We start from the raw sequence: 27,417 nt of genomic DNA, 5'->3' as shown, positions 1-27,417 counted from the left end.
CGGCCTCCCCCCATCTTCCCCTCCCTAACCTACCCCCCCAGCCCTATCTACAACCCCCCTACCTTTATCGTGAAAGTTATGCCACGCCCCCGAAACGCCCCAGGCCGGCACCATGCCCCGACATGCCCCCCAGAATGCCCCAAATGTCGCACTGCCCCCCGACATGCCCCCCGACACGCCCCCCTAGCAAAGCCCTGGGACTTGCGCATGTCCCGGGGCTTGCGCGCGCCGCCGAGCCTATGCAAAATAGGCTCGGTGCGCGCAGGGGGGTTTTGAAAGGGTTACGCGCATAACTTATGCGCGTAACCCTTTTAAAATCTACCCCAATGAATGTAAGGACTTGTTTTCTTACAACGACTTAACCAGTGAGCTTCATTTTGCTCAGTCTGGCATTATCACGTGCAACTTGCAGAGAGGAGAGGCAGAGTACAGCTGGCTCCGGGCGCTAACAAGGAGAGGAGCAGGATGTGCCTGCCGACCCCCGGCACCAGCAAAAGCTTGGAACAAAAACTCTCCCAGCACTTAAGTGGCAACCCTGCCAGACCAACCCAGCACCAGCACTAACATCTGGAATTCAGTGTGCCCTAGAACACCGATACACCTCCTACAGGGAGGAACAAATTGGAAAACAGAACCGGCTGGACCACCACACACATCCCTTCACAGAACATGCTCGCTGGCAGAATGCCTCACCTCAGTCACAGAGACAAAGGAGCAGGCAGGTCCTCACCAAGTACAGGATAAGTGATTCACAGATTAGAAATAGAAAAATGCAGACAGAAACTAAACTGGAAACTCCAAGAAGCCAGATACAGATATCAGGGACACAGATTTCCCAAAGCTGACAGAGATCATTAAAGATTTCCCACAAAAAGAATGATGTAAAAAAAAAAAAATCTCCTTACAATCCTGGGGGAAAGAAGAGAAACAGCAGCTAGAGCTGCACAATATGTGAGATCTTGCCTCCTGGCCGGAGACAATACTGACCGGCACCATAGCCTGAGACCTGTCCCTGGTGCGGTACTTTTTGTAACCTCACTTACTGCCATCTTGTAATTTTTTCCCCTACTTTTCCTACCATTTTATTGTAATCATTCCGTATAATTGCATTGGCAACACCGGTAAAATTCTCATGTCAGTGAAGTTATCTACATCGTGGCACACAGCAGAGGAGAGAGGTACTGCAACTTAACCCCCCTCCCCCCCAAAAGCTTCCAGAGGGACAGTGGCCGTGTCAGTCTATAGCAGCAAAAGAGACTGGGATCACCTAATAGACTCCCTGAATTATTGAGACATGAGCTTTCCTGGACAGGAGTCAGTAAGGTGCCATCGTCCTATTTGTAATTTTTAACCCCCATTATATGCAGATCCACGGCGCTGAAAATGAAGGTATAAGATTTTTTTTTTTGTTAACGGGTATACCGGAAAAGCAGAAGAATGCTTGAACCAGAACTAAATAGGAAATCTTGCAGTAATACCTGAAATCAGCAGACCTTTCTAATATCCTTGTGGAGTTCAGACTGTCTGACCCTAACCGGTGACTCCCCAGGTCCTGACGTATCACCGCAGTGGTGGCTGCCCCAGGATCCTGCCTGCATTTATACTCGTTCCTCCCCACCCTCTGACAGGGAGAGATCTCCCGCCGGGGAGAATTATCCTGTAATTGTGCGTCATTTCTTCCAGATCCCATCAGAGGAAGAAGAGAATAATTATTCATAGCTGATTTAAATTAATTATGAAATTGAAGGGCAGAAAGGTCCAAAGTGAAGTCTCTAATGTGCATAGGGGAAGTTGGAAACTTCTTAATGATGATAATACCGAGGCAGATATTCAGTTCCACTTAGCTGAATATGTTTCAATTTATCCCGCTAAGTGGTAGCAGCCGAATATCTGCCTGGGATCAGTGTCTGCCACTCAGCCGGATAACTACTCATCTGGCTAAATAGGGCTGGGCGAGAGCATGCTGTGGTGGGGTAAGAGTCTCTGTTGCCAGTGCTTTAGCTATGGTCTGCGTCAGGAGAGATGATTCTGCAGGGGCAACGTGGCTGTGGCGTATTGAGGTGGAGGAGGAAATGGTTGCTTATAGGGTTCTGCTCGGGCTCACAATATTCTCTGGGGTGGCCATTTTCCTGTGCCGCATCCCCACTGCGATTTTATGTCTCCGGTGCTCTGTTCGTGCACCCTAGCCACTAGTATCTCTCCTAGGGATGTGCAGGCAAAAAGATTTCGTTGCGTACGTGATACGTATTCGTGGGGGGGTCAATTCCGTTTCATGCGGAAGTATGGAGAATTCAATAAGTTGTCAATCTGTAAATACGTTACTACTAAATTAACTACAACCCCCCACCCTCCTGACCCCCCCAAGACTTACCAAAACTCCCTGGTGGTCCAGCGGTGGGGTCCGGGAACTCACTCAGACCCTCGGTGCTAGTTTCATCATGGCGCCGATAGCCTTTGTCACAGGGGCTACCGGTGCCATTGGTCAGCCCCTGTCACATGGCCATCGGCGCCATCTTGTGCTCCTACCATGTGACAGGGGCTGACCAATGGCACCGGTAGCCCCTGTGACATAGTATGGGCAAAGGCTATCGGCGCCATTTTGAGTCCTGGCGTCGGACGGCAGGTCGCTCCGGGACCCCCGTTGGACCCACAGGGACTTTTGGCCAGCTTGGGGGGGCCTCCTGACCCCCACAAGACTTGCCAAAAGTCCAGCGGGAGTCCGGGAGCGACCTCCTTGCACGCTGGCCGTCCGATCCCAATACTCAAAATGGCGCCGATCGCCTTTGCCCTCACTATGATGGCGATCGGCGCCATTTTGAGTATTGGTGGGACGGCGATTTTGAGTCTCAAAATGGCGCCGATCACCTTTGCCCTCACTATGACGGCGATCGGCGCCATTTTGAGTATTGGCGGGACGGCGATTTTGAGTCTCAAAATGGCGCCGATCGCCGTCATAGTGAGGGCAAAGGCGATCGGCGCCATTTTGAGTATTGGGATCGGATGGCCAGCGTGCAAGGAGGTCGCTCCCGGACCCCTGCTGGACTTTTGGCAAGTCTTGTGGGGGTCAGGAGGCCCCCCCCCAAGCTGGCCAAAAGTCCCTGTGAGTCCAACGAGGTCCCGGAGCGACCTGCCGTCCGACGCCAGGACTCAAATGGCGCCGATAGCCTTTGCCCATACTATGTCACAGGGGCTACCGGTGCCATTGGTCATCCCCTGTCACATGGTAGGAGCACAAGATGGCGCCGATGGCCATGTGACAGGGGCTGACCAATGGCACCGGTAGCCCCTGTGACAAAGGCTATCGGCGCCATGATGAAACTAGCACCGAGGGTCTGAGTGACTTCCCGGACCCCACCGCTGGACCACCAGGGAGTTTTGGTAAGTCTTGGGGGGGTCAGGAGGGTGGGGGGGTTTAAATCTTTATTTTGGCTGAATAAAACAGAAATCTGTTTAATACATGGGGAGTCGCGATGCTTTTCACCTCCCCACGTATTTAACAGTTAGCAAAAAATAAGTTGCGGATTACAAATACGTGGAAAACGGATGCACACCTCTAATCTCTCCTTCATGTAAGTGAGAAGCTGCAACCTGAGGGCAAGGCTCCCTTTCACCCATGGATTGCAAACAATGGCAAGCATGTAATCATTGTTGGGTTTTTTTGTTAAAGCTTTCAGTCTCCCTCCTACCTGCTGCTGCAGAGTCTACAAACTGCAAACCTCTGCTTCCATTCCCTCTTGCTCATGGGAAAACCTCTAATTTTCCCCTCCAGAATAGTTACTATGGGGATGGCCGCACCCAGGGTGGTGTTTCTTGAACTCAGCTCCTCTGTGGTATCCATGAAGGGCTTCAAGATTTGTTTCAAGGAGATAACACTATCACTATTCAATTATCAGAGACTGACTGTGAAGGGAGAATCTGAGGCTCCACTAACCTCTGCAGCATCAGGTAGGTGGAATTCCATCAGACGCCAACATCTTGAATCAAAGGCTAATTTGTTATCCAATATTCCTCCTGCTTCTCATGGAGAAGCTACTCACCTTTCATGCTATGATGAAAATATTCCACTATTCTCCTGCACCTTTCTATTAGGTCCTTCAGGACTGAAATCCCATGGTCCCTGGGCACCTGCCCCAGGCCTTTCCTCGCAGCATATCATATATGCTCTGGTTATAAAATACAGGAGATTTTCGCAATGCCCATATACATGCGTATATGGGGGCGTGCGTGGCTGTTTCAAAGAGTTATCCACAATGGATGCAAGTCTAGTAGACAAGTAGACCCAGTTTAAGACAATTGTGGGTTAACAACAGCTCGGTTGCTGATGCCCAGTGAAAGACCAGGTTTATGTAGATATTGCATAAATCAAAACTGCAACTAAAACTTAAAGCCATTTGCAAACATTAATCTTGAGTGAGTTGTTTATGAAGAAAGATCTATATAAAGCTCCTGTACTACATCTCTTTGAGTGATCTAGTATAATGATTCAGAACCTACAAAATCATTGTTTCCTTCAGAACCATCGGGATTATTAGAACTGGACTACAGACAGTTATAGTGTGATACAGAATGGAGGAATATGATGGATTACTAAATGGCCTTTATCTTCTTTTTGTTGCCAGTACCTTTCCCTAAGAGTAGCTCCCTGGTGTTCATGTCAGGTCTGAGTAATATGATGTAACACTTGGGAAAGAAGATACAAATGAGAATCCCTGTACTGGAAGAAATGATCCCAAAGACCTCCACAGCAACTGTGTTTTTCCCCTGAGTACTCAGATAGCTTGGGATGAAGGACAGCCAGACACTCAGAAACACAAGCATGCTAAATGTGATTCACTTGGCCTCATTGAAGCTGTCAGGCAACTTGCGTGCAAGGAAGGCCACCAGGAAGCTGACACATGCCAACAGCCCCATGTATCCCAGCATGCACCAGAACGCAACATCTGAACATTCATTGCACTGCCATATGATAATGCCAGTCTTCAGTTTCATGTTCCTCTCTGGGAAGGGAGGACAGAGCAGCAGCCAGGTGACACAGATGAGAACCTGTATAAATGTACAAGCAGAAACTGTAACAATGGGAACCCGAGGTCCCACCCACCCTCTCAGGTTACTGTTGGGTTTGGTGGCATTGAAGGCAATGACTACCATAATGGTCTTGGCCAACACACAAGAGACACAGAGAACAAATATGGTGCTGAAGGCAGGTTGACGAAGCAAGCAGGTTATTTGCTGAGGATCCCCAATGAAGAGCAGGGAACAGAGAAAGCTCAGCATCAGCGCCCCTAGGAGTAGGAAGGAGAGCTCCCGGTTATTGGCTTTGGCGATGGGTGTATCTCTGTACTTGATAAAAATGCACAATATGGCAGCTGTAGTGATGGAGCAGGAGATGGCAACAAGAGCCAAAATGATTCCCATGACTTCTTGATAGGAGAGATATTCTATTCTCTTTGGGACACATTCACTCCTTCTCTCATTGGGCCACTGATCACTTGCACACTGCCAACAGATATTTGAATCTAGAAATCAGAAAATCAGAAATTAAGGATGTATGGCAACTGAACTGCCCCCTGCCCTAATGAGAAATTCTGCCTAGAGTTGCAACAGGAAATGTTTCTAAATCGACCGTGAAAGTACCTCTCAGTTACAGGTGATGTTTTTATCTTTGTTTTCCACCAGGTCTTCCATTTTGAATTTATTGATTTTTTTTTTTTTAGAATGTATTTACAAATTATAGATTGCAGTGAAACGTCAGTCTTGTGAAAGGGTGATATTATAAACTGGTAGTGATTATCTTGGCTATGACAGCCAAGGATCTTCTACTAGCAATGTAGAAGGAGTTGTTCAAATCAGTCCAGTGGTAGCATACTGTGCTTGGAGCCTAATGATCTTCAGGTTTGTTCCTGGGATTTCTACAGCAGTTAAGAATTTTACTGGAGATTGTTTAGCTTGGTGGTTGTAAACTCAACTTGTGTACCTTCTCTAGCAGGCATGATAATCGTCACAATGATTGAAAAACTATCTATGCTCAAGGAATTCATGCCCCTACTTGGGTGCTGTTAAGAGCATCATGTGTCCCTCCTAACTTTGACTACATTTCTTTTACTTCTTTTCAAAAGAACAGGATTTATCTTCTGAATGGAACAGGAATATCTGTTAGCAGTGTCCTACTAGTACAGTCTAAATGGAGTGGTTCATTCCAGGACCAACAGATCTTAGATCCATTTGTGAGGTCATTATAGTTAGCAGTAATTATCTTATATGATATCCAGTAAATGCAGTAATCCTGCACTGTATACCTACTACGTTAGAAATCTCCCCCTCTGCACATGGGATGCAGTCAAAGCAGCAGAGGGGCTGTCCCTGCTGAGCCGCCTTCCTGTACCCTGGGCCACAGCTCTCGCTGCACACGGAGCGCGGTACCTGGGAATGAATGGAGAAAGAAAGAGAAGGAAATCTTTTGTAGATCCAATCTATACTGAAAAGTGCATATATAGAAAAGAATGTTTAATTGATAAGTTGATAATTGAAGACTTCTGGGAAGGAAGGAACAGCTGCATGCTACCAGCACCTACTTTTTCTATGGGCAGAATTTTGCTGGAAAAGTACAAGGGAAGATTGAAAAATGTCATCTACATGTATGCTTTTCCTCCTCCAACCTAAATGCACCTTGAGGCACTGGAGCAGTGCTTGGAATTTTAGCTGCATTCAGAGTGGGTAAGTTTCAGATGGCTGAGTAACATGGGAGAAATGCTTTTTTACCTTTATAACTTATTACAAAAATTGTCCTCTTCACAACATTAAGGGCTGAATTCTCCAAAGGATTTACATTCATAAAACCTAGTTTTATACACTTTAACAGGCTATTTGAAAATTCCCAAGGGCCGTGCATGTAAAAGTATGCACAGAGGTGATTTTGTATGCACTAGAAAGTGGCATTCTGGGGGGGGGGGGAGGGGTGGAGTTGAGGCTGTAGGGTCATTCCATATCAAGTGGAACAAGGGGGCCAAGCTCAACCTCTTCCAAATCGAACAAAATTTTGCATGGATGGTCTCTAGGGTCTCAAACAAAACCGTACTAAATTTTTCACCTGGATCTCTACTGGTTGGAGAGCTAGAGGCAGTTGAATGGAGCTCACCTCTGAGTACCGTGCTCCACACAACCTAAAATCTCCATTTTGTCCCGGTGCTGCAGCCCGACAACACCTCTCAGGGGCCTGAAATTTTGTGGATTAGTACAACCCCTGGTGGTAAGTCCCAGTGCAAAGTTTGGAACATAACGTGAGCTTGCCTCCCTTTTTATGGGCCAGCAAAGTATGTGAAAAATATTACAAAAGAAATATAAGGCCTACTTTGACGCCTCGTTGCTCCTGACCTATACTTTGATTCAGGCCCTGACTGGATCAGTAGTCATAGTCCATGCAAAGATATAATTACATAAAGGCACAATGTCTCTTTTTTATGCAAATTTTCGCCAATTTTAAGATGACAATATCTCTGCTGTGTAGTTTCTAATTCTTTTCTTTAAATGTCATATGAAAGAACATCATTTTTTCCACAAAAGTCATCCTGTTTCATTTTGGACCCGATCTTACTTTTTCCAGAATTAAGGCCCCAATAATATGCATCATTTGCATGAGTGGGCACGCTATGTTTATTTATTTACTTTTAATTTTTATATACCGATGTTCCTGTAAAGAATACATATCGCACCGGTTTACAAGGAACTGAACAGTCGCCTCCAGGGCGGAAATACATTAAAACAGTCGCCTCAAGGCAGAATACATTAACACAAGTATACAGGAAAACTATTAAAGAGAAAGAGAATGTTAAAAAGAGAAAAAGAATGTTAAAAAGAAGCAACTTTGGCGCCCTACTGTGAAACATGAAAATGAGCTAGAGATGTGAAATTCTACAGTGTGGCAAAGCTTGTTGTGCTTTCCATGCTTGTAGCTTATGCCACATCTTGTTTCAACATATTTATATAAATGACCCCTCAAAATGGACATTTTATTGTGCTGTTATTTACTGCATGCAAGCCTGAACATGCAAAAGTATCTCCTTCACAAGGAACTATGGTGATGTCATGTTAGCAGTGTGTTGTGGCAGAGATTTTGGGAACATGCACTGTGCTCTTTGTGTCCCTGATATCAAATTTTTCTTTGCACCAAAGGAGGACATTGAAGCAATCAGACCTGTTCTGTTTTGCCAGGAGGTGAACCCTTGGCCTAGTGCAGGATTGGTAGGTCAATACAGGCAGCAATCAGATTCCGGAAGGAAGGTAGAACTGGTCAGCAGACAGACAAGCCGAAGGACAACTAATCCAAGGCAGGGAGAAGTTGCTAAGGCAACTCCTGAGTGTCAGGAGATGCCTTATATACTTCGCCAGGGCTGACGTCATCTGAAGGGGCCGACAGTCCTGGTGCGCCGTGGCCCCTTCAAGAGAGGGGGGCCGCGCGTGCATGCCTAAGGCCTGCACCATGGGAGTCTTCAGCAGCGTCTTCGGAGGCGTCTTCGCCGCGAAACACCGGCTCGCAGGAGAAGGCCTGGACAGAAGCGTCTAGAGGCTTGCCAGAACACCTCCCCTGTCCTGCCCCGGAGCAAGGCCAGCTCTGGAACGACGCGGGAGGGCAGGTAAGACGGGCCGGTCGCGAGTCCTCCGTCCGGCCGTCACAACATGTTCAGGATGAGAGGTTTAGCAAAGATCAGACAGTTGCTGGCACAAGGGAAAATCATCAATTCAAGCCCATTGATGTCATTCAAAATTTGATGATGCAAATTTTAGTTGCATCACCTCATTCATTGCAAGTGTTCTAGAACATGAATGTGAATATTTTCCCGCCCTTCAAGAATCCAGCTTCCAACCTGGTCAGTATTTAGCTTGCATACATGATAAATCCTGGTGGATTGGCCATATATGTGAAGTCTCAACTGAGGAACGTGATGTCTTGGTCAATTTCTTGCACCCCTAAGGTCCTGCCAGGTCATTTTACTGGCCGCCTGGTACAGACACCTGTTGAGTTCCAGAAGAGCACATTATTGCTACCCTTGATGCACCCATAACAACGTCATCAGGCAGGCAGTACATTTATTCACAAGCCACTTTGTCACACATTGATGGGACATTCAAAAGCGTGTGCAAGGTGGAAAAAACACTAATACCCAAATTTTCAAAACCCTGTGAGCATAAAAATCGGTAGATACGCGCGTGGCCAGGCTGAGCACATTTTTAAAATGGCCCGGTCACATGCTTATCTCCCAAAACGCGCGGAAGTGCCGGGGTTCACAAAAGGGGCATGCCCGAGGCTTGGCGGGACAGCTCCATTTTGCGCTGTCGCAGAGATTCGCGCAACGGCAGCCAGTCGGCACACAAAATTACTCGGAGGAGGAAGTAAGTTATAAAACAAAAAAAAAGGGATCACTAGGGTAGATTTAGGAGTCAGGGGTGGAGAGGGGAAAAGGGAGGAAGGTTAGGTAGGGGTGTAGGGAACTGGGAAAAAGGCGGATCGTGGTGCCGTGCATAATTGAAAAAATACCCCCCCGCGCATGCGAATGGGGCACCCGTGCTCAAATGTGCACGCGATAGAAAATCGGGCGCGCATGTGCGCGCAGGCATCAGATTTTATAACATGTGTGCAGCTACGCGCGCATGTTATGAAATCTGCGCGTCCATGTGTGCGTGTTGGATACCGCGCGCACATGAATGTGCGCGTGCGGGTTTGAAAATCAATCCCTATGGGAATTTTTGTGAAATTTGCAGTTTAAGCAATTCTCGTATGTAGTGTCTAGCCTTTTCTTGTTTTGTGCTTGAATAAAAGCTTGGGAACCTGTGGCTGGTACCTTGTCAGGCTGTCTGGAATGGCCCCTAGGCGATGGGGTTGTCAATTCTGCTGAACTGGCAGTAGCTCAACCACCGCTGACTAATGCAGGGTAATTAATCAGCATACAAAGTTTTGCACTGACTTTGATGACTAACTTATAAAATATGTCTAAACAAATATGTGTCAAAAAGCACAGTAAACTGTGGTAAGCCCAGTAAACTGAGCTGCATTGTAAAATTTCACATCTCTAGCTCATTTGCTTGTTTCACAGTTGGGTGACAAAAATGGCTCTTTTTAACATAGTGCATTCACGCATGCAAATGATGCTGGTCTTTGTGACTGTAATTCTGACCAAAGCAAGGCTGGGTCCAAAACAAAACAGGATGACTTTTGTAGCAAAAAAGGTGCTCTTTCAAATGACATTAGAAAGAAAAAAATGTAAAACTACACAATAGGGATATTTGCACCCAAAAAATGGTGAACATTTGCATAAAAAGGTGACAGCATGTCTTTATGTAACTAGTGCAAATCCTAGATATATGTCATGGGCCAAGACTACTGATCCAGTTATGGCCTGAATTGAAGTACACATCAGGAGCAATGAGGAGTCAAAGTGAGCCTTAAATTTCTTTTGTAAACTTTTTCACATAGTTCGCTGGCCCATAAAAAGGGTGGCAAGCTCATGTTAGGTTCCAAACTTTGCAAAGGAGATTGGCACCAGAGGTTGTAATAATCCACATAATTTCAGGTCCCTAACAGGGGTTGTTTGGCTGCAGTGCCCAGACAAAGTGGCCATTTTGGGTTGTGCGAAGCACAGGACTCTAACAGTGACCTTCATTCAGCTGCCTCTAGCTCTTGAAACAATAGAGATCCAGCCGAAACATTTTGCATAGATTAGTATGAGGGCCTAAGGAACATCCACACAAAATTGTATTCGATTTGAAGGAGGTCAAGTGTGGATGATTTTCTAAATTTGTCTACTTGACATGGAATGTCCCTGTAATAAAATTACCCTCCCTGGGTCTTATTTGAAAAGGACTATTTTCCCCTGCTCAGCCACTGGAAAACATCTTTATTGAATAAGAGTCCTAGAACATCATTTGGAGATTACTAGAAAAAAAAGCAAAAAACAACCCAACAGTCACAGTCCCATAGCCATAACTAAAAATTGTTGCAAAGTTTCTGCTCTGAATCCCCAAAATATGTAAGTTTACAGGACAGTGAATCAGCTACTTGTAAATATTTTAAAAAGAAAATAAGTTGACCTTATAGAATGTTTCTCATACTAACTGTGCAATTTAGTATGTAACAAGTACAAACTTACACCTAGAGCCAGTAAGCCACAATGTTTTTTCATGGGAGGGGTATCATACTGATAGCAGGGCCCCTCCCCCAAAAAATCTGCATGGTTCTTTGGCATGTTTTTTGTCTCAGGGCCAAACACCACGGGACAAAACAACACAGCTTGCAACCCTTTAGATGAGATGGCAGCCCCAATCTCAAGAATCAGTCATCAACTTAAAGGGTCACTGCCAAAAAAACACATTGCCAAAGTAAAACAAAGCAGCTTCAGCAGGGATCAGAAGTCTCGTTTAACATCATCACATGAGGAGGAGGCGTGGGGAAACCTGTCTGGGTTTTACAGATGGAGGACAAAAAGTATCAGATGATACACTGGTAGAGATGATGAGTAAGGAGAGAAGGGGAAGGTTGCATGGCTTGATTAAGAGACGATTCTATTGGACATGTTTGGACTCATATCTCCAGGCTTCACAACAGGATCTGAGAAGATTCTAGCTCTTGCTTTGTGTACATTGGGTTTTTACCTCTGTGTGTTGGATATTCCATCGGATGGTGCTCATGTTGATGGACAACTCTTGACCTTTGGGTGCTCTAGAGTCAAAGCTTCCCACCTTCACAGCTTGGATGCTACCATCGGGATTTGGTTGCCAGTTAACAATGTCATAGACAGCAGGAGGGTCGCCATTGTTGTCAAAGTATATCTCTTCCCCCATCTTGTTCACAAAGTGCACCTTTTTCATGTAGTGAAGGAGCTGTGGATAGAAAATGCTTGGAACAGTTACTCATTTTGCTCATTTCAGCATGGTAAAACTAATGCACCTGAAAGACCCTGAGCCATAAGTTCAGGAAAGTGTAACCCTTTATTTATGGAGGAGGTTTACAGCAAAGAAGCTTCCTCAGTTAGCCGTCCCACCAGAATGACTCAGCTCTATCCGGGGGGGGGGGGGGGCCTCTTCAAGGCTCAGAGGTAGATTAACCAAACCATGATGGTTTGGTTGCTCAGATGTATAGGGGGCAATTTTCAAACTGTTCACTTTGGAATAGAATATGAGTGGACACTTGCAATTGCTTTTTCTGTAGCTAGAATTTTGCTGGATAAGTAAGCACAGAGATTTGAAAATGACATCTATGTCCCTATGGGAAAATGTTTTCTTTCATTTCATTTCTATCTTGTTTCATTTATCTTACTTTGCTTTTAAAAGTGTGTTGTTTAGTTTTTTAAATTTTGCTTTTAACAAGCACTATTTTGAATAGTGTGCACTGTTTAAAAATGTGCACTGGTTCGCGGAGGTGTCTGCACAGGAATGGCAGACTGTAAGACAAGGATGCACTGCTATTTTGCTTCTGCAGCATGTCGTGAACAAAATGGAGAGGAGAAACTGATTTTCCTTTAATCTGCAACAGCTATGGATGCTGAAGCACGAGAACATTTCTGCATCATGGCAGCTTCTAACTGCACTCTGCGCCACCACACCCCCACCAAAGGCATGAAGGTTAGTGGGGATTTCAATAGCAAATGCAAAAGTTTCAGGGCAGGATTTGAAGACTACTCTCTAGCCGCAGGCTTGAATAAGAAGTCAGCTGGAGAGCAGGCTGCTGTTGTGAGATGGGTGATGGGTACTGAATTCTACAAACACAATTTGGGGTAGATTTTATTACATGTTCTGTGTATCTCTCCTGGCTTTTCTCACCACCATGCCTCAACCTTGCCTCTCAGGCACCTTCCCTCTGTGGTATCCTTATTGCTAAGTCCAGAGATCCCCATGACACCCTACCAGAAATGCCTTCTCGCATTGTAGCTAAAAATATTCATGTTGTAGATAAGCTCATGGACACTTAGCCACATTGAGGACAGGCAGTTTTCAGACATATGATTAGGGTGGATTAAAACACATTTTTTGTGTAAATTGCTCTGAAACTTGTCCTCCCCATACAAACATTACACTCACTGTTGTTTCTTACCTGCCATGGTTTGAAATTCCTTATGTCAGCACAAGTGTGATTGACGAAGGGCCCTTCCCCTGGCACACAGGAGTGCATGTCTTGAAGGCTATGGGCCACAGCGTAAACTGCATTGTAGACATTGTAGCTGGTGCTCATGTCAAATTCACGTGGAATTTGACCATTAAACTCCTTCAGCTTCTCAGTGCCCGTGCACATGGTCATGGTAGTAATGTCCATGCTGGCCAAGTTGGTCAAGTTGTTCTCTGGGTCAGGCCAGTGGCAACTGAAGATCTCCTTCCATAATGATTTGATAAATATGTCATGTGGAGATGTGGATGGATGAAGTTTGAGAAGGAACTCTTTGAACCCTTGCATTTTGCCTTCATGAACTGCAAATCCAAGGGTGCCACTCAAGATATCAGTATATTCTCTTTTTAAGAAATAGAAGCTATTTGACCAACTATGAGAGGTGATCCATACCTTGCCAGTAATGTTTACTCTATATATCTCCTCTACCACAGGTATGAAATAAGCGACTGAAGAATACACCAGTATGATTTTGACAGATGATCTCTTGACCACCTCAAAGATGAGCTTGAGATTTTTGGATGTGGAAACTGCAGGGAATGTTTTATGAAAGGCAATGCAGACACCTAGCTTTAAGAGCTCCACTGTCAAGATCTGAGATCCAAGAGTCCCATACTCGGTTGCACTGGACAGCAGCCCCACCCATGTCCAGCCAAAGTAGGCCACCATCTGGGCCAGTCCCACAGCCTGCACGTCATCACTGGGAAGCATCCGAAAAAAGGATGGAAACTGGAACTTGTCACTCAGCATTGGACTCGCTGAGAAATAACTGATCTGAAAGAGCAGAAGTTTCAATAAAGGGGAAGATGAGTCAGATTTCCTATGACAGAAGCAGGCGGAGAATTTTACAATATTTCAGTATTATTTAGATTAACATCATCATCTTCACATAGGTATCTTTATACTTGTTTTTATGTTAACCATCAAGAGAGGACTGGAGTCTGAAAATAAAAGGAGTCTGATCATTTTAAAGGAGCTTTCTGTTATTGGCCTAACTCAGTGGGTTTTGTTCTCAAGCAGATTTAATTTTATCCATTTTCTGCCTTTGGTAAAATTAGTATCGAGAAGAAGGCCAAAGGGACAAATTTTGTTTCCTGTTCATTGGTCTTGAGGAGATTAAAATTTGAGTAATTTGCAATAATATAGGGGAAGGGTAGGGGAGGATAAATGAGAGAAGATATTTTGTTTTATTAGAACTATAAAGTATGTTGAAAAAAAATGAACCAATTCTATTTTATTTTGTTTATTGTATTCATGATTTTCAATTCATGTTTGAAGTTGCACTTGCATGTACTGTTTTCATATTGGTATAAATAAAGATTGGAAAAAATAATTATTTTTGTACTTCTTTGTTCAACTTAGCTTATGTTAGTAGAATAGTATTTTTTAAAGTTATACTTAGCTCTTGCTATGCCTGCAAAAATTGTGGAACCAAAATCAAGATTTCTTACCCTAACCATTCATAGATTCAAAATAAAGATATATAATAGCTGTTACAAAACTTGCTCCCTGTACTAGATAAAATATAATGAGGGAAAATGATGAAGTCTAAACAATCCTTAGACATGCAGAGTACCACCAGGCCAAAATTAAAGAATTAATTGCATTTGGTAACAAAAAAAAAAGATAAAATGACTCATAACCCTTTTCCTGGGTTTTTTTTCTGTATAGCTAACTGTAATTTTAATTAGGACTTAGTTAAAGTGATCATGATCAAAGACATGTATTGCTGACTTATGCTACTCTATATTCTAGAACATATATGTCTTTATTAACATCAGAAACATCTGCTGAGAGTTTGGCTGAAGGGTGATGTTTCTCATGTAATATATTTCATTAATAAAAGTGGTAGCTCATTGTACTGGAACAGATTTGTCTATTTTTATTTTGGAGCAAATTAGAGGATAAATCACCACAGTCTATGAGTAATTAAAGACTTATTCACAACCATTATTATTAAATTTTACCTTTTTACAGATTTCAATTAAGGAGACCAAGTCTTACCTGGGTGTACATGTAAAGTCCTAAGACCCTTGCAATGGAAATGGAGACCGTGGAACTGCGTTCTCCGATGATGGCTGCAAATGAAGCCTGGCTTTGGCACCGATAGTTCAAGATGGGCTTCTCCTGCCCTGTCAGCATCCATGCAGTGCCCCTCAGAGCTCTAGTGATTAATAAGCAGGTATCATAAATCTGGAAGCCCAGGCTGATGTTGGGAAGGAGGGTTTGGTCTTGGTTGATTTCATTGATGGAGAACACTAATGCTTGCGCCCAGCCATATGCCTTCGTGTCTAATCTGAGGAGCAAAGAGAATGCCAAACTCAGGTGGTGTTTTCCAGTGATGTGAGGGTAATAATCATCTTTGGTTACCTCAAGCCTTTGTGTTTTTGTGTTATGACTTCCAGATTATATCTGCCTAGCTTTTAGTTATTGCTTTCTTTGTCTCCTAGCAAACATCAATGTGAGCTTTGTATTCTCGATTCCCATAATGAAATAGGAGTTCTAGTCCCTGGCTATAGCAATGTGATGCAGCTCGGTTAGTTGCTTGTGACCCTAACTTGTATGTCCTTTAGCATTATAGAAATAAATATTACATAGGAGTAGCAGATCTTTGAGCTGATTTCTGAAGATCAAGCTCATTGCTTGTGAGATCATTAAACCGACATGATGCAATATTTATTGTGAATGCCGGTATAGAAAAACTTAAAATAAATAAATAAATAAATAAATAAATAAATAAATAAATGAAGACCATGTGAAAGTCTAATGAGGCAATGAAAGCAAAATATACAAAGGAAAAGATTCATTTTACACAGAAAAGCAACCAACTTGGCCAAATAATGTCATTTTTAGCAGGGTTGGGCAATTCTGGCCCTTGAGGGCCATAAACCAGTTGGGTTTTCAGGATATCCCTAATGAATATGTATGAAATAGATTTGCATACAACTGAGGCAGGGTGCATGCAAATCTCTCTAATGCATATTAATTCGAGATATCCTGAAAACCCAACTGGCATGCGACCCTCAAGGACTAGAATTGCCCATCCCTGATTTATAGCCAGTGAAACTCAGGCAGATGTGAGCTGGGAGTCACAGAGCAGAGATACATCCTGGAAGGTGATACCCTCAGGGAGTCAGGGAGTTGAGGCAGGCCATATCCATAGAGCATCACAAAGCACACACAGGTACATTCACGCACACACACACACACACACACACAAATTATCCCCAGGGAGATACAGGAGAGAGAGACACACACACACATATATACAGTCTGTATTCAAGGGGAATCACTGAGCAGAGACACCCAAAAAGCTGTATCTGCAGAGACTTTTAGAACAGTACAGGAGCCATAAGGTGAGCATAAAAAGCAGACATCTTACGTATCGCAGAGATCGGGCTGTCCAATAGTGATCTGATTGTCTGGCTTCAGCCAGTCAATGTGCACTGGAATTATTCCTCCAATCAGGATGTCCCCGTCTTGTGCAAAACCCACCTCTTTCTGACTCTGAAGGGTGCAGCCCGGGGACAGGGAGCGAGCCCAGTAGAGAGGAGGGACCGTCGCCAGCAGAACCATCAACCCAAAAAGTGCCATGATGCAGTCTGGCACATGGAGCAGGCTGAGGAAATATTAATAATCACAATCAGTGGCAATACCTGAGACAGTCACGAGGAGTCAGTATTTCATAGGAATATGTCTCACAATCTTCCTACGTGCAAGCTCCAGGATGTGGAAACAGATCAGCATATTCTGTTTTTAAGGACTATTCCTCGATAGGTCATGCCCAGTTAGCAATGACCAAAGATAATGAAAACATGAGTTTCACCAATCTCTCCTACTCTACACAAAAAAATATTTTGAGGTATTTGGTGAAACCTAAATCTCTCTCTCCCTCTCAGATTCGGGAAACTTCACTGGTATAACAATTTGCATTTGTGTTAGCAAAGTGATGCCTGAAATCTCTGGCTCTCTCTTTCATGGCTAGAACATCAAAAGTTAATAAAGAAAATAAAACACTGTTATTTCATGGAATGTGAAATCAAAATCTCCCACATCAATATAGAAAACATCTCTCAGATTATCTTTCTCTTTTTTTCCATTAGCCTTGTGAAAGAACATCTTTTGAAGATCAATTGATAAAATAACAATGAAACATTTCAGCCAAACAATTAACCAATGCATCAAAATATGACATGAACACCTCCTCCCACCCTCCTGGAAAAATAAAAAACACATTAACTAATCAAATAAAAATAAAATTAATTAAAATAAATTTCCTCATGCTAATTTTACTCATGTAACTCCTTTGAAAATGTATCTAATGCTGTGTTTTAACTCAGAAACCTTTGATCCAGAGGAGCCATACTCAATCAACCAGGACAGAAACTCCCATCGTCCTATTCCATTCCAGAATATTTTCCAAATTTCACTAACGTTACAATATTTCTCCTTTATTGTTTGGGTTTAACTGTTCCAGTGCATTCATGCTCCATAGCAATTGTCTCCTAGCTTCTCGAGGGGGCAGGGTAGGTCTATTCCAGTAACTTGCAGTTATCCTTCTTACTGCTACCATCATGTAGTTAATAAAGGTTTCACCCTTTCTAAATTGAAAAGGAGCTTTTCCTTCTGAAGAACTCAGCAATAATAATACAGGTTCTGCTGGCAGCAATTGTCCGTCTACCTCATGAATCCATGAGCAAACCTGTGTCCAGAAAATCTGGATTATCAGCAGTGCCACCACACATGACATAAAGACCCAATGCCACTACAATTCTGTAATCACAAGTCAGAATCCTTAATTCCCATTTTATTTAGTCTAACGGCAGTATAATATCAACTTGAACAAGTTTATAACTTTTCTTCTAATAGTATTAGAAGAACAGTACTGTGTTCAGTTCTGGAGACCATATCTCAAAAGGGACAGAGACAGGATGGAGGCGACCAAAATGGTGGGTGGTCTCCATCAAATGAATTATGAGGAGAGATTGAAGAAACTGAATATGTATACCCTGGAGGAGAGGAGTAGCAGGGATGATATGATGCAGATCTTCAGATAGCTGAAAGGTTTTAATGATCCATGGACAACAACAAACCTTTTCCACTGGAAACATTTTAGTAGAACTAGGGGTCACAATTTGAAACTCCAGGGAGGAAGACTTAGAACCAATGTCAGGAAATATTTCTCCACGGAGAGGGTGGTGGATGACTGGAATGCCCTTCCGGAGGAAGTGGTGAAGACTAAAACTGTGAAGGATTTCAAAGGGGCATTGGATAAACACTGTGGATCCCTAAAAGCTAGAGGATGGGAATGAATGAAAAGGCTTGGGGATAACCTGCACGGAGTGGCGGTTACTGCCCTTGACAGAGGCATGGAGTATCCTGCACAAAGCGGCAGTTGCTACCATGGGAAGCTTGCTGGGCAGACTGGATGGACCATTTTGGTCTTTTTCTGCCGTCAGAACAATGTTACTATGTATTACCCTTCCAAAGCCTTTTAAAGATTCCTATCCTTTCACCATCTGTTATTATACAACTGTAGTCTCTCTCTTCTTAAAAGGCATATTTTTAGATAAAATTTCACACAAAAAATGCTACAGAGATGGAAATACCAATACTGAATCAATTTTAATGGGCATTCATAAAGGGGTAGATTTTCAAAGGGTTACGTGCGTAATATATGCGCGTAACCCTTTAAAACCCCCCCTGCGCGCGCCGAGCCTATTTTGCATAGGCTCGGCGGTGCGCACAAGCCCCAGGACGCGTGTATGTCATGGGGCTTTGAAAAAGGGGCGGTCTGGGGTAGTCCCAAGTCCTCTGGCACAGAGGCTGTCATCATTTTAATAGCAAATATAAAAAGTAGTACTAAAAAATGACTTTTTAAAACAAAGGGTAGAAGCACAGCAGGATACGATGATGATGATTTCATGGACTATTAAGCATGCGGTAGCTGGTTTCAATAAAATTCCCCCCCCCTCCCCCGTTTGCAAAATATTCAGTTTTATATAAATTGTGACTTTTAAGTGATCTTTGGTTATATTGGTTTTTTACTGCACTAGTGTTCAGATTTCACGTATAGACATCAAAAAGCACTGCAATTGTATGCAAGATTCTGAACATTGAAATTAAAGTCGAGCTGCATGACCAAGAAAAAAGATAAGTGATGGTTCAAGGTTGAGAGATGTATTGTTGAATTAATGTTATATTTTGAAAAGAAAAAAATTCTGTTAAACTTTCAATGGTACTTCATTAGAAAAGGTAGGTATAGCCTTTAATGGTGTTGTTCACTGCATTTTATGGAATGCCCTTTAAAATTATTTTTGCATCAGTTTTAGTTTATAAGTGATAGATTATATTGGGCTGTTTTTTTATATTCTTAGATAAGAAATGTGCTTGCAATAAAGCATATAATTTAGAAATCAGACCTGTCCTCTGGGATTTAGACACCAAGAGATGCTCAAAATAAGTTACAACTCAACTGAAATGCTTCCTGTAAGGAACCTTGGTCATTAAACCTTTTAACTATAGATATTTAAATACAGGAAAATTAGATGAATTCATTTTCTCAATTCCTGAAAGCCTAAGGTAAAGCCCCTGTGAAAGAAATGACCCATTTTTACAGTTACCTGCTATTAAGGGGAAAACCCTCACTTTTAAACCCTCAAGAGGTATAAAATCAGCTCACATTTAAAAAAAAAAACCTTCTGATTAACTGAGAGAGCCCGGTTTCCTGCAAGATAAAACAGACTGGAAGGAAACAGGAAGGGGGAACAGATGAGGAGCCAATAGGGAGAGAGCTTACTTGTACCCAGGAGCAGAGAGGCCTGCAGCCTTCGGTTAAGGTCTTGTGAATCTGCAAAACGGTACAGATGGGAATTAAGTGCTTGGAAGTCCTAGGAAACTGGACTGGTCTACAACTGACTATTAATGTACCTTACTGGAATGATCCTGGTGACTCAGGAGAGAAGCTGGAAGTTTCAGATGTGAAATAAATACTGATTCCCAGCTAAAAAAAAAAACACTTTCCTTACAACATCACACCACCTGCAAACCTAAAGGAGATGTACACATTGATTGGTATCCTTGTCCTCCTATTTATATCAGTAAGACATTGAGATCAGTGGGTATCCAGATCCAAAAACCTCTAGGTTGCATTAGAAGGGCGACAAGTAGCCCCCTCAGTAACACATTGGACGACATTGGCTCACACGGTTCATGATCTACGGTTTGCAGAATTATTTCAGCCCGGTCGGAATCAGAGAAGTGGTGATTTCTGCCCTCCGCTTATACTGCTGGAACAACAGTTTATCTATGGTTGGACTACTGTGTCTCCCTAGGAACTCAATAAAGATATAGAATGGTCCTCTTTCTAGTGACATTTTTGACTACTGTCATGACGTTCTGTTCCCTGTATTTCCATTGGTTGATCAGTCCTTTATATAGCTGTCCGCAGTGACATCACATGCCTGAAGCCTACCACAGCAGCAATGTTTGTAATGTTTTGAGGCTGCGGTTTGTATAGCTCTAAAGACTTTAATTTATTCTGTCTGGTAAGACAAATCATTTTTTCACTATTTTCTTTGTTTTGATTTAGAAGTATTGTCGCCAGCCCTGAAGCAGACATTTAATATGTTGAAACACCTACAGTATCAGTCCGATGCTCCATGAACCCGTTGAGAAGGCCGATTGACTCAGAAGTGCTCAAGTTAATTGAGTACTAAAGACTATTTTGTGCTTACATTACAAACAACAAGGCTCAGGGAGCACATTACTAAGGGTTGACTGCTTAATAAGAGATTTCCTAACACTGCTGTATGACAAGGCAGATGTCTTTTTCTGTTTTTAAATGCCGATTAAAATATTTTAAAAAGGGGATTCAATAGGATTTTACTCAACTCAAATTAGGTTGGTTTAATGTATCTGGTATATGATTGAAACTATTGTGCCTTTTGTCATTTTTAAGTGGCTGCCATGCACGTTTTACGATACCAGTATGGACCAAGCAATTGAGCCATTTTTTTCTGTTATGCTTTAAGTAAATACTGATACCTGGAATAAAGATGTTTTGGCTGCAAGTAGCTGGTTCTATGTTCCAAACTGTGCAGGGCCCAGCCGAGGATCTCTAACAGCGCACTACACCACATGTCAAAGGCTTTAGGTGAGATGAACATCTCAGACAGAGCCACGTCTTCCCCATAATGGAGTTAAAGGAAATGGAAAGGAAGACTATTTAAATTTGGACCATAATCTTTTCCGTTATCCTGATACAATCCGGAGGTGATCCAGAGACATGAGTTTCGAAACATTCTTAGGGAATCACAATAAAGATGAACAATCTCCGGCAGATACTGTTGCCTTTTCCATACTGACCCAGTCTTTATCCTTCATCTCCATGCACCAGTCCACTATGCCCTTAAGCTGACTAGTCCAATAATATAATTTAAATTCAAGGGTTGCCAAGCTGCTCTCCTTTCTACACCATACCAAAATATTTCTTGCTATCTTGGGTTTTTTCCCCTTCCAGATATGCATGCTAATACTTTTATTCAACTCCCTAAAGAAACTCTTAGGAAGCACTATGAAAAGAAAGTTTACTCTTTGGAGAATGTTCTTTTTAATAGAGACATCTCATGCTGTCATATCATAGAAGGTACTGGAAAGGGCTCTTTTCTGTCCATTTTGTGCTCCTCCACAGAGAGGCTCTCCAGTACTCTTATACATCATGATAACGTGAGATGTTTTGTCCATGAGAGAACACGAAGCAGTACAGATAAGTGCACTCCCCCTAATACAAGTCTTTATGTGAAATACTGGCTGGTGTCAGATTATTTACATTTTTCCACAAACATTTTGGGATATTGATTTAGGAACACTTTTTTTAAGGTTTGAACATACATACACATACTTGTATTATGATTAGGGAGTGTGGACTGGAAGACATCTAGAATAACCCCCTCGGAAAGTGAAACCCTGAGCTCGGATTTATAGCCTAGTATTACTTGAGACAAAGAAATCTGAGTTACACATTACTTTATAAAATAATATTGTAATGCAAAAAAGTGTTCTGGCAAAAATATAGTATCAGGATGAGGAAATTACACTAGTAAGTTACACAGGCAATGCATATAGCATATGTACGTATAAGAAAATAGAATAAAAACAAAACTATTGCTAGCAACATGCCTATGTACAGAACAGAAAAAAGAGAGAGATAAGATAATATAATACAACACACCAAATCATAGGTCTCAAATCCCTTTTCTCAGATCTGTGTGACCCTTCAAAGTGACTCCCCAGGTCCTGACGTATCACCGCAGTGGTGACTGCCCCCGGATCCTGCCTGCATTTATACTCGTTCCTCCCCACCCTCTGACAGGGAGAGATCTCCCACCGGAGACAATGATCCTGTAATTGTCTCTCATTTCTTCCAGATCCCATCGGAGGAAGAGTTATTATTCATTGCTGATTTCAATTGATTATGAAATTAAAGGACAGAAAGTTCCAAAGCCAAGGCCCAGTGAGGGTAGAGGATGTGCAAACAATACTATGAACAATTAGGATTTGTTTTTCAGACTGCATCCCAACAAAGCAGATAATTCAGAAGGAGAACTGTGTCTGGAGTGGGAGATGCGGACGCATTTTCTTCTGCCTAGGCGACATCAAAGCTTCCAGTCAGGAGAGGGTGGAAGGAACGACGGTGTTATTGCATTATTGAAGTTATTATTAAAAAGCCAATGACAGTTCTATGTAAAGTGAGGCACAGTGAGATAAACACGCCTACACTAGGTCACACAAAACAGAGTTACTGACGGAGCCAGTGATTAGAACTGAAGCACAAGATTCCAGAGGGGACTATATGATAAAACTATTGCAAGAAATATTTTGTACTTGTCCTCGGTAAAATATTTCGTTAGCAGAGTAACTCATGGCATGGGCAATGATATTGGTCGTAGGGAACTGAGGTACTGCTGCATACTAAATATAAAAACAGCTTACACAACGTAGAAACCTGTTGATTCGTTTTTTGAAATATCTTTATATTAGCAGACTCATCAATGCAGTCATAACATTAATGACACAGGAGCAGGGCCTTTAGACGGTATATTATATTTTATTTATTATTTTACTCAAAGTTGACTTTATATTTCCTCAAAAATATTCGCACGTGAACATTGTAACATACACAAAACAAGCACAAGTAAAAGTCAGCAGTTATACATTTAGGGGTGAATATACAAAGGGATATTGCCGGCTAACTGGATCAAAGCTTTTGAAACCTGGACAGCCTAACTGGCTCAATTAACCCCCAAAAAATGTCAGTAGGAGGAAAAATTTAGCAAAGCAAATTCTGGGTGAGCCTGGGGAGGGGAGGGGGGGGGGGGTTAGTGTCAAGATGGAGCCAGAAAGCTAGGGGTTAGCGTCGATTTCCAGCACCGGTCCTCATGAAAACAGCAAATTTCCTCTGGCAGTCCCATCCCCATTCACCCACCCTCCGAATGCATCATCTTAAGTAAAAGTGACCCCCACAGCCAGCAGGGTCTGCAGGGCAGTTTTTAAAAAAAAACCAAAAAATGCAAACCGCCCTCTGGCTTTTTAAAACATTTTCTCTTTTTTTTTTTTAAGAGGACTTAGCTGGTTAGTGCCGAATTTTCAACACTAGCCTGCTAAGTTTTGCCAGGGGATTCCAGAAGCACTTGAATTCAGCTGCTCAAATTTTGACTGGCTAAATTTAGACAAATATTCAGCTGAAAAAGAAAATGGCTGCCTCAAAAATTCTACCACCGATCCAACTTGACCTACACTGGAATTTACATTCCCTACTACAGACTAGCACCAGACTACTGAGAGATCAGATGTTGTAGCAGGTGCTTTTTTTTGGCTCACTAAGAGGCTACTTCAGGAACTAAGCAACCTGCTCAAAGGGACTTTAATTTTAAAACACGCGCTCACATATGTGGGAATTTTAATTCGTTCGTGCCAGTGCATACGTATAATATAAAATACGCCTAGCGCGCATATGCACGCTCCTAATTTAAAGTGGTCACGTGAGGAAACTTTATTCATGCATCTCTCCTTAGGACTTTTAAAAAATGCGCTCATGAAGGAAATCACCAGTCTGACATGAAGACCCCTCTGGTTCTTCATCCTAAACTCCTCCCAGTTTTTGGCTAGAACAAGTTTCATTCTGATTTACGCCTGAAAAAGAGCAGAAGTAGATACGCGCAGGTAACAGGCCGATGCGCGCTGTGTTCGCCGGATTTAAAATCGGGATTTATGTGCCTCAGTGATGGCCCGATCCCAAATCCGCCCCTTTTATTTTGTGCGCTGTATTGCTAATGCGCATGATACACGCACGTTATTTTCCAAGAAGAGTTGATCGCGCTTGGCCCAGATACTCACTTATCTCGTGAGGTTTTTTCCCCCCAAACAACTCTTTTAAGATTCACCCCTAAGGATGTGTTTTAACCTCATACATCGATATAAATTATTCGCTGCTCATCCTTAGGTGGGTCAAAAAAAAACATTCCTCACCAAGCAGTCTTGTGCTATTTTATGTGATTGGTCCTTCTATTTATCATTCAAATGAACCAATCGCATAGCACGGATCAGAAATACATATATCAGCCTATAATAATGCCTGGCAATCGATCTCCCGATTTAATCCCTTAGGATGAAGAGTGCCCCATTCAAAAATTACCTGCTGTTCTTTACAAGTTTTCTTGAGTAGTGAATAGTTTATATCGACGTATGGGGTTAAAAAACACATTTATGTGTCGGGGGAGTGGCCAAGATGGCGTCTGACTAAGACGTGTGTGGAAAGCTCTCCTGTGTGTTTCTGGAGTTTCTTGATCAAAGGGTTTCTTAATCTTCAATATTCATGCCTCACACAAAGAGAAAAGCCAGGCTTCGTGAAAGCCAGGCTTCTGTTGAAACTCCGGATGTTCAACAACCCACCATTGAGAAGTTTTTCACATCGACGCCGATTGAGCCGGGAGCGAGGGCCGCAGAGTCAGGAGGAGCAGAGCGACTTCCTCCGACAATGGCCGAGGAGATCTCGCTTAGCCCCGGCGCGCCAGTTACACCGTCCCCACCCCAACGGAAATGGAGTACAGGGGAAGAACATTTGCTGGGGTCTCCGGATAGTCCCTCTGGGGAAGCCACACAGAGGGGAAACTATCCGGAAGAAAACCGAGGCGGAGAAGAGAGAGGCGAGAAGGGGGAGAGCCGGCCGGCCCCCCCGCAGGGAGCCTACCTTCCCAGGCTTCGAGAGTCAACTAGTCCAGCTGACTCCTTGTTGGGAGAGAACCGAGACAATGCAGCTGAAGTTGCACAAGGAGGTGAACAAATCCAAGTAAGACCATTTTTGGTTAAACCGGCTAGAATAACGATGGATACTTTGTGGGAGGCGTTAGCCTCGATTGAAAACGCAATAGTGGGTTTATCTAAATCAGCTTTTGAAATAAATAGAAATACAAGATATAATGAAGAAAGAATTGTTAAGCAAGAGAAACAACTATTGGATTTTGAGGAGAAAGTAAAAAAGCTAGAGAAAAATCAACAGTGTTTAATGCAAACAGAAAATGTGCAAAATAAAAAGCTGGAAAATTTAGAAAATTCCTTGCGAAGCACTAATATTAGAATCGTTAATTTTCCTATTATACCACAAATATCACCGGTGGAATTATTTAAAAGCTATTTGACTGAAAAATTGAAAATTCCAAGAGAGGCACTCCCACTAGTCACAAGAGCTTATTATCTGCCACAGAAGAAAGCCCCAAGAGACCAAAGAAGTGAAGAAATAACAGCGAATGTAATGAATGTGACTGATTTACTGGAATTATCCCAAGAAGATGTAATCACAAAAAGAGGAGTGCTATTGGTGACTTTTGCCTTTTTGACTGAAAAAAATAATGTTTTCCGAATGTACTTTAGGAATAGTGCAGAGCTTTACTACGGACAAAAAGTATGGGTATATCCCGACATTACTAAGATTACACAAGACAGATGGAGGAAATTTATAAGTATGAGAGTCGAGGCGCTGGCTATCTGTACAAAATATACTGTGAGATATCCATGTAAATGTCACATAAAATACCAGGGAAATGATTATATTTTCTTTGAACCATCGCAGTTAAAGTTTTTTTTGGATGCTCACCCGAAGGCGACTGGATCAGAGCATTAGGCATAGAAGGCGGTTAACTTAGTCTTTTCTTTTTCAGTATTTCCTATATATCGCTCCTTGTAAATGTGGGCCTAACTCCCCCATGCATGCCTGTTTTATAGATGGTGTATAGATGATTAACATATATAATCCTAATAAGGATTATGGTGAAAGCCAGATTTCCTGTATTTTGATTTATGTACACCACCTTATTACTTCACATTGTTATACTATGTGTAAAATTTTGAAATGCATAATAAAAAATAAATTAAACAAAAAACACATTTATGTATATTCTTTATAAAAATTTGTGGTAGGGTTTTTGATTATGATATATTTATTTTAGATAAATCATTGACGTGAAAAGAATGGTTGTTTGCACGGCATGGCAGCGTCGGGAAAGAGAACTCAATGGAGATTCATTTTTCAATAACATTTGTCAGAACGGAGGAATTTTTAGTAAGCTTTTATTTACATAGGATAGTTTTGGAAAAAGAGGCCCAGTTGATGATAATGTGTATGGATATATGTTTTTATAGAATTCCATATATGAAGTTGAAAATATTTTCAAGACGCTGGTGTGAAATGAAGACGGACATTCTCTGACGGCTTTAACTTCATGAAGAGGGGATTGCACCATTATATGCTATGGATTTTTAGTGCCTTCGGAAGAAGCCTTATTTAGACGAAACAGATTTGATCGAGGGTCTATAGGGACCAAACTATTGTGATGGTATTTAACTTAACGACGGTATAAAAAAGATTTTAATTAAATAAATAAATGTAGTAAATTATTGGAGTTGTTCAGTAAGATATGGATTTTAATGTATGTGTGAGTGCAGTATTGTAGTTACCGGTAGGTATATGTGTGCAAATGGGTTGGGTGTAGTGCAAAAGATATTTACCTGATCAAACATTTGTGTTGAATATGGTGCAATTTTAATTTCTACTATTTAATATAGCAGTCATTGAATATATTATACATCTTGTAATTTTACAATTTTGGAATAAAATGTATGCAAAAATATTTTTCAAAACTTTTTTTGGATCTAATAAGATATGCTTTAAATGTATTATATTTAAATTCCTTCAAATATATGATAGACTT

The 27,417-nt window shown here is 42.2% G+C and overlaps 1 protein-coding gene across 1 annotated transcript; it reads right to left on the bottom strand.

Annotated features, from left to right (window-relative positions):
• Positions 1–4,587: 4,587 nt before the first annotated feature.
• Positions 4,588–16,744, bottom strand: LOC115077421 (extracellular calcium-sensing receptor-like). Its single transcript, XM_029579710.1, is given in 6 exon segments — positions 4,588–5,516; positions 6,297–6,420; positions 11,644–11,871; positions 13,082–13,924; positions 15,155–15,446; positions 16,533–16,744. Coding segments are annotated over 6 exon segments (2,628 nt in total).
• Between the last annotated feature and the right edge of the window lie 10,673 nt (positions 16,745–27,417).

This window comes from Rhinatrema bivittatum, chromosome 16 (genome assembly GCF_901001135.1).
Source record: "Rhinatrema bivittatum chromosome 16, aRhiBiv1.1, whole genome shotgun sequence".
NCBI lineage: Eukaryota > Metazoa > Chordata > Amphibia > Gymnophiona > Rhinatrematidae > Rhinatrema > Rhinatrema bivittatum.
The sequence above is the reverse complement of the archived record's forward strand: the minus strand, read 5'-3'. Positions and strand labels throughout refer to the sequence as shown.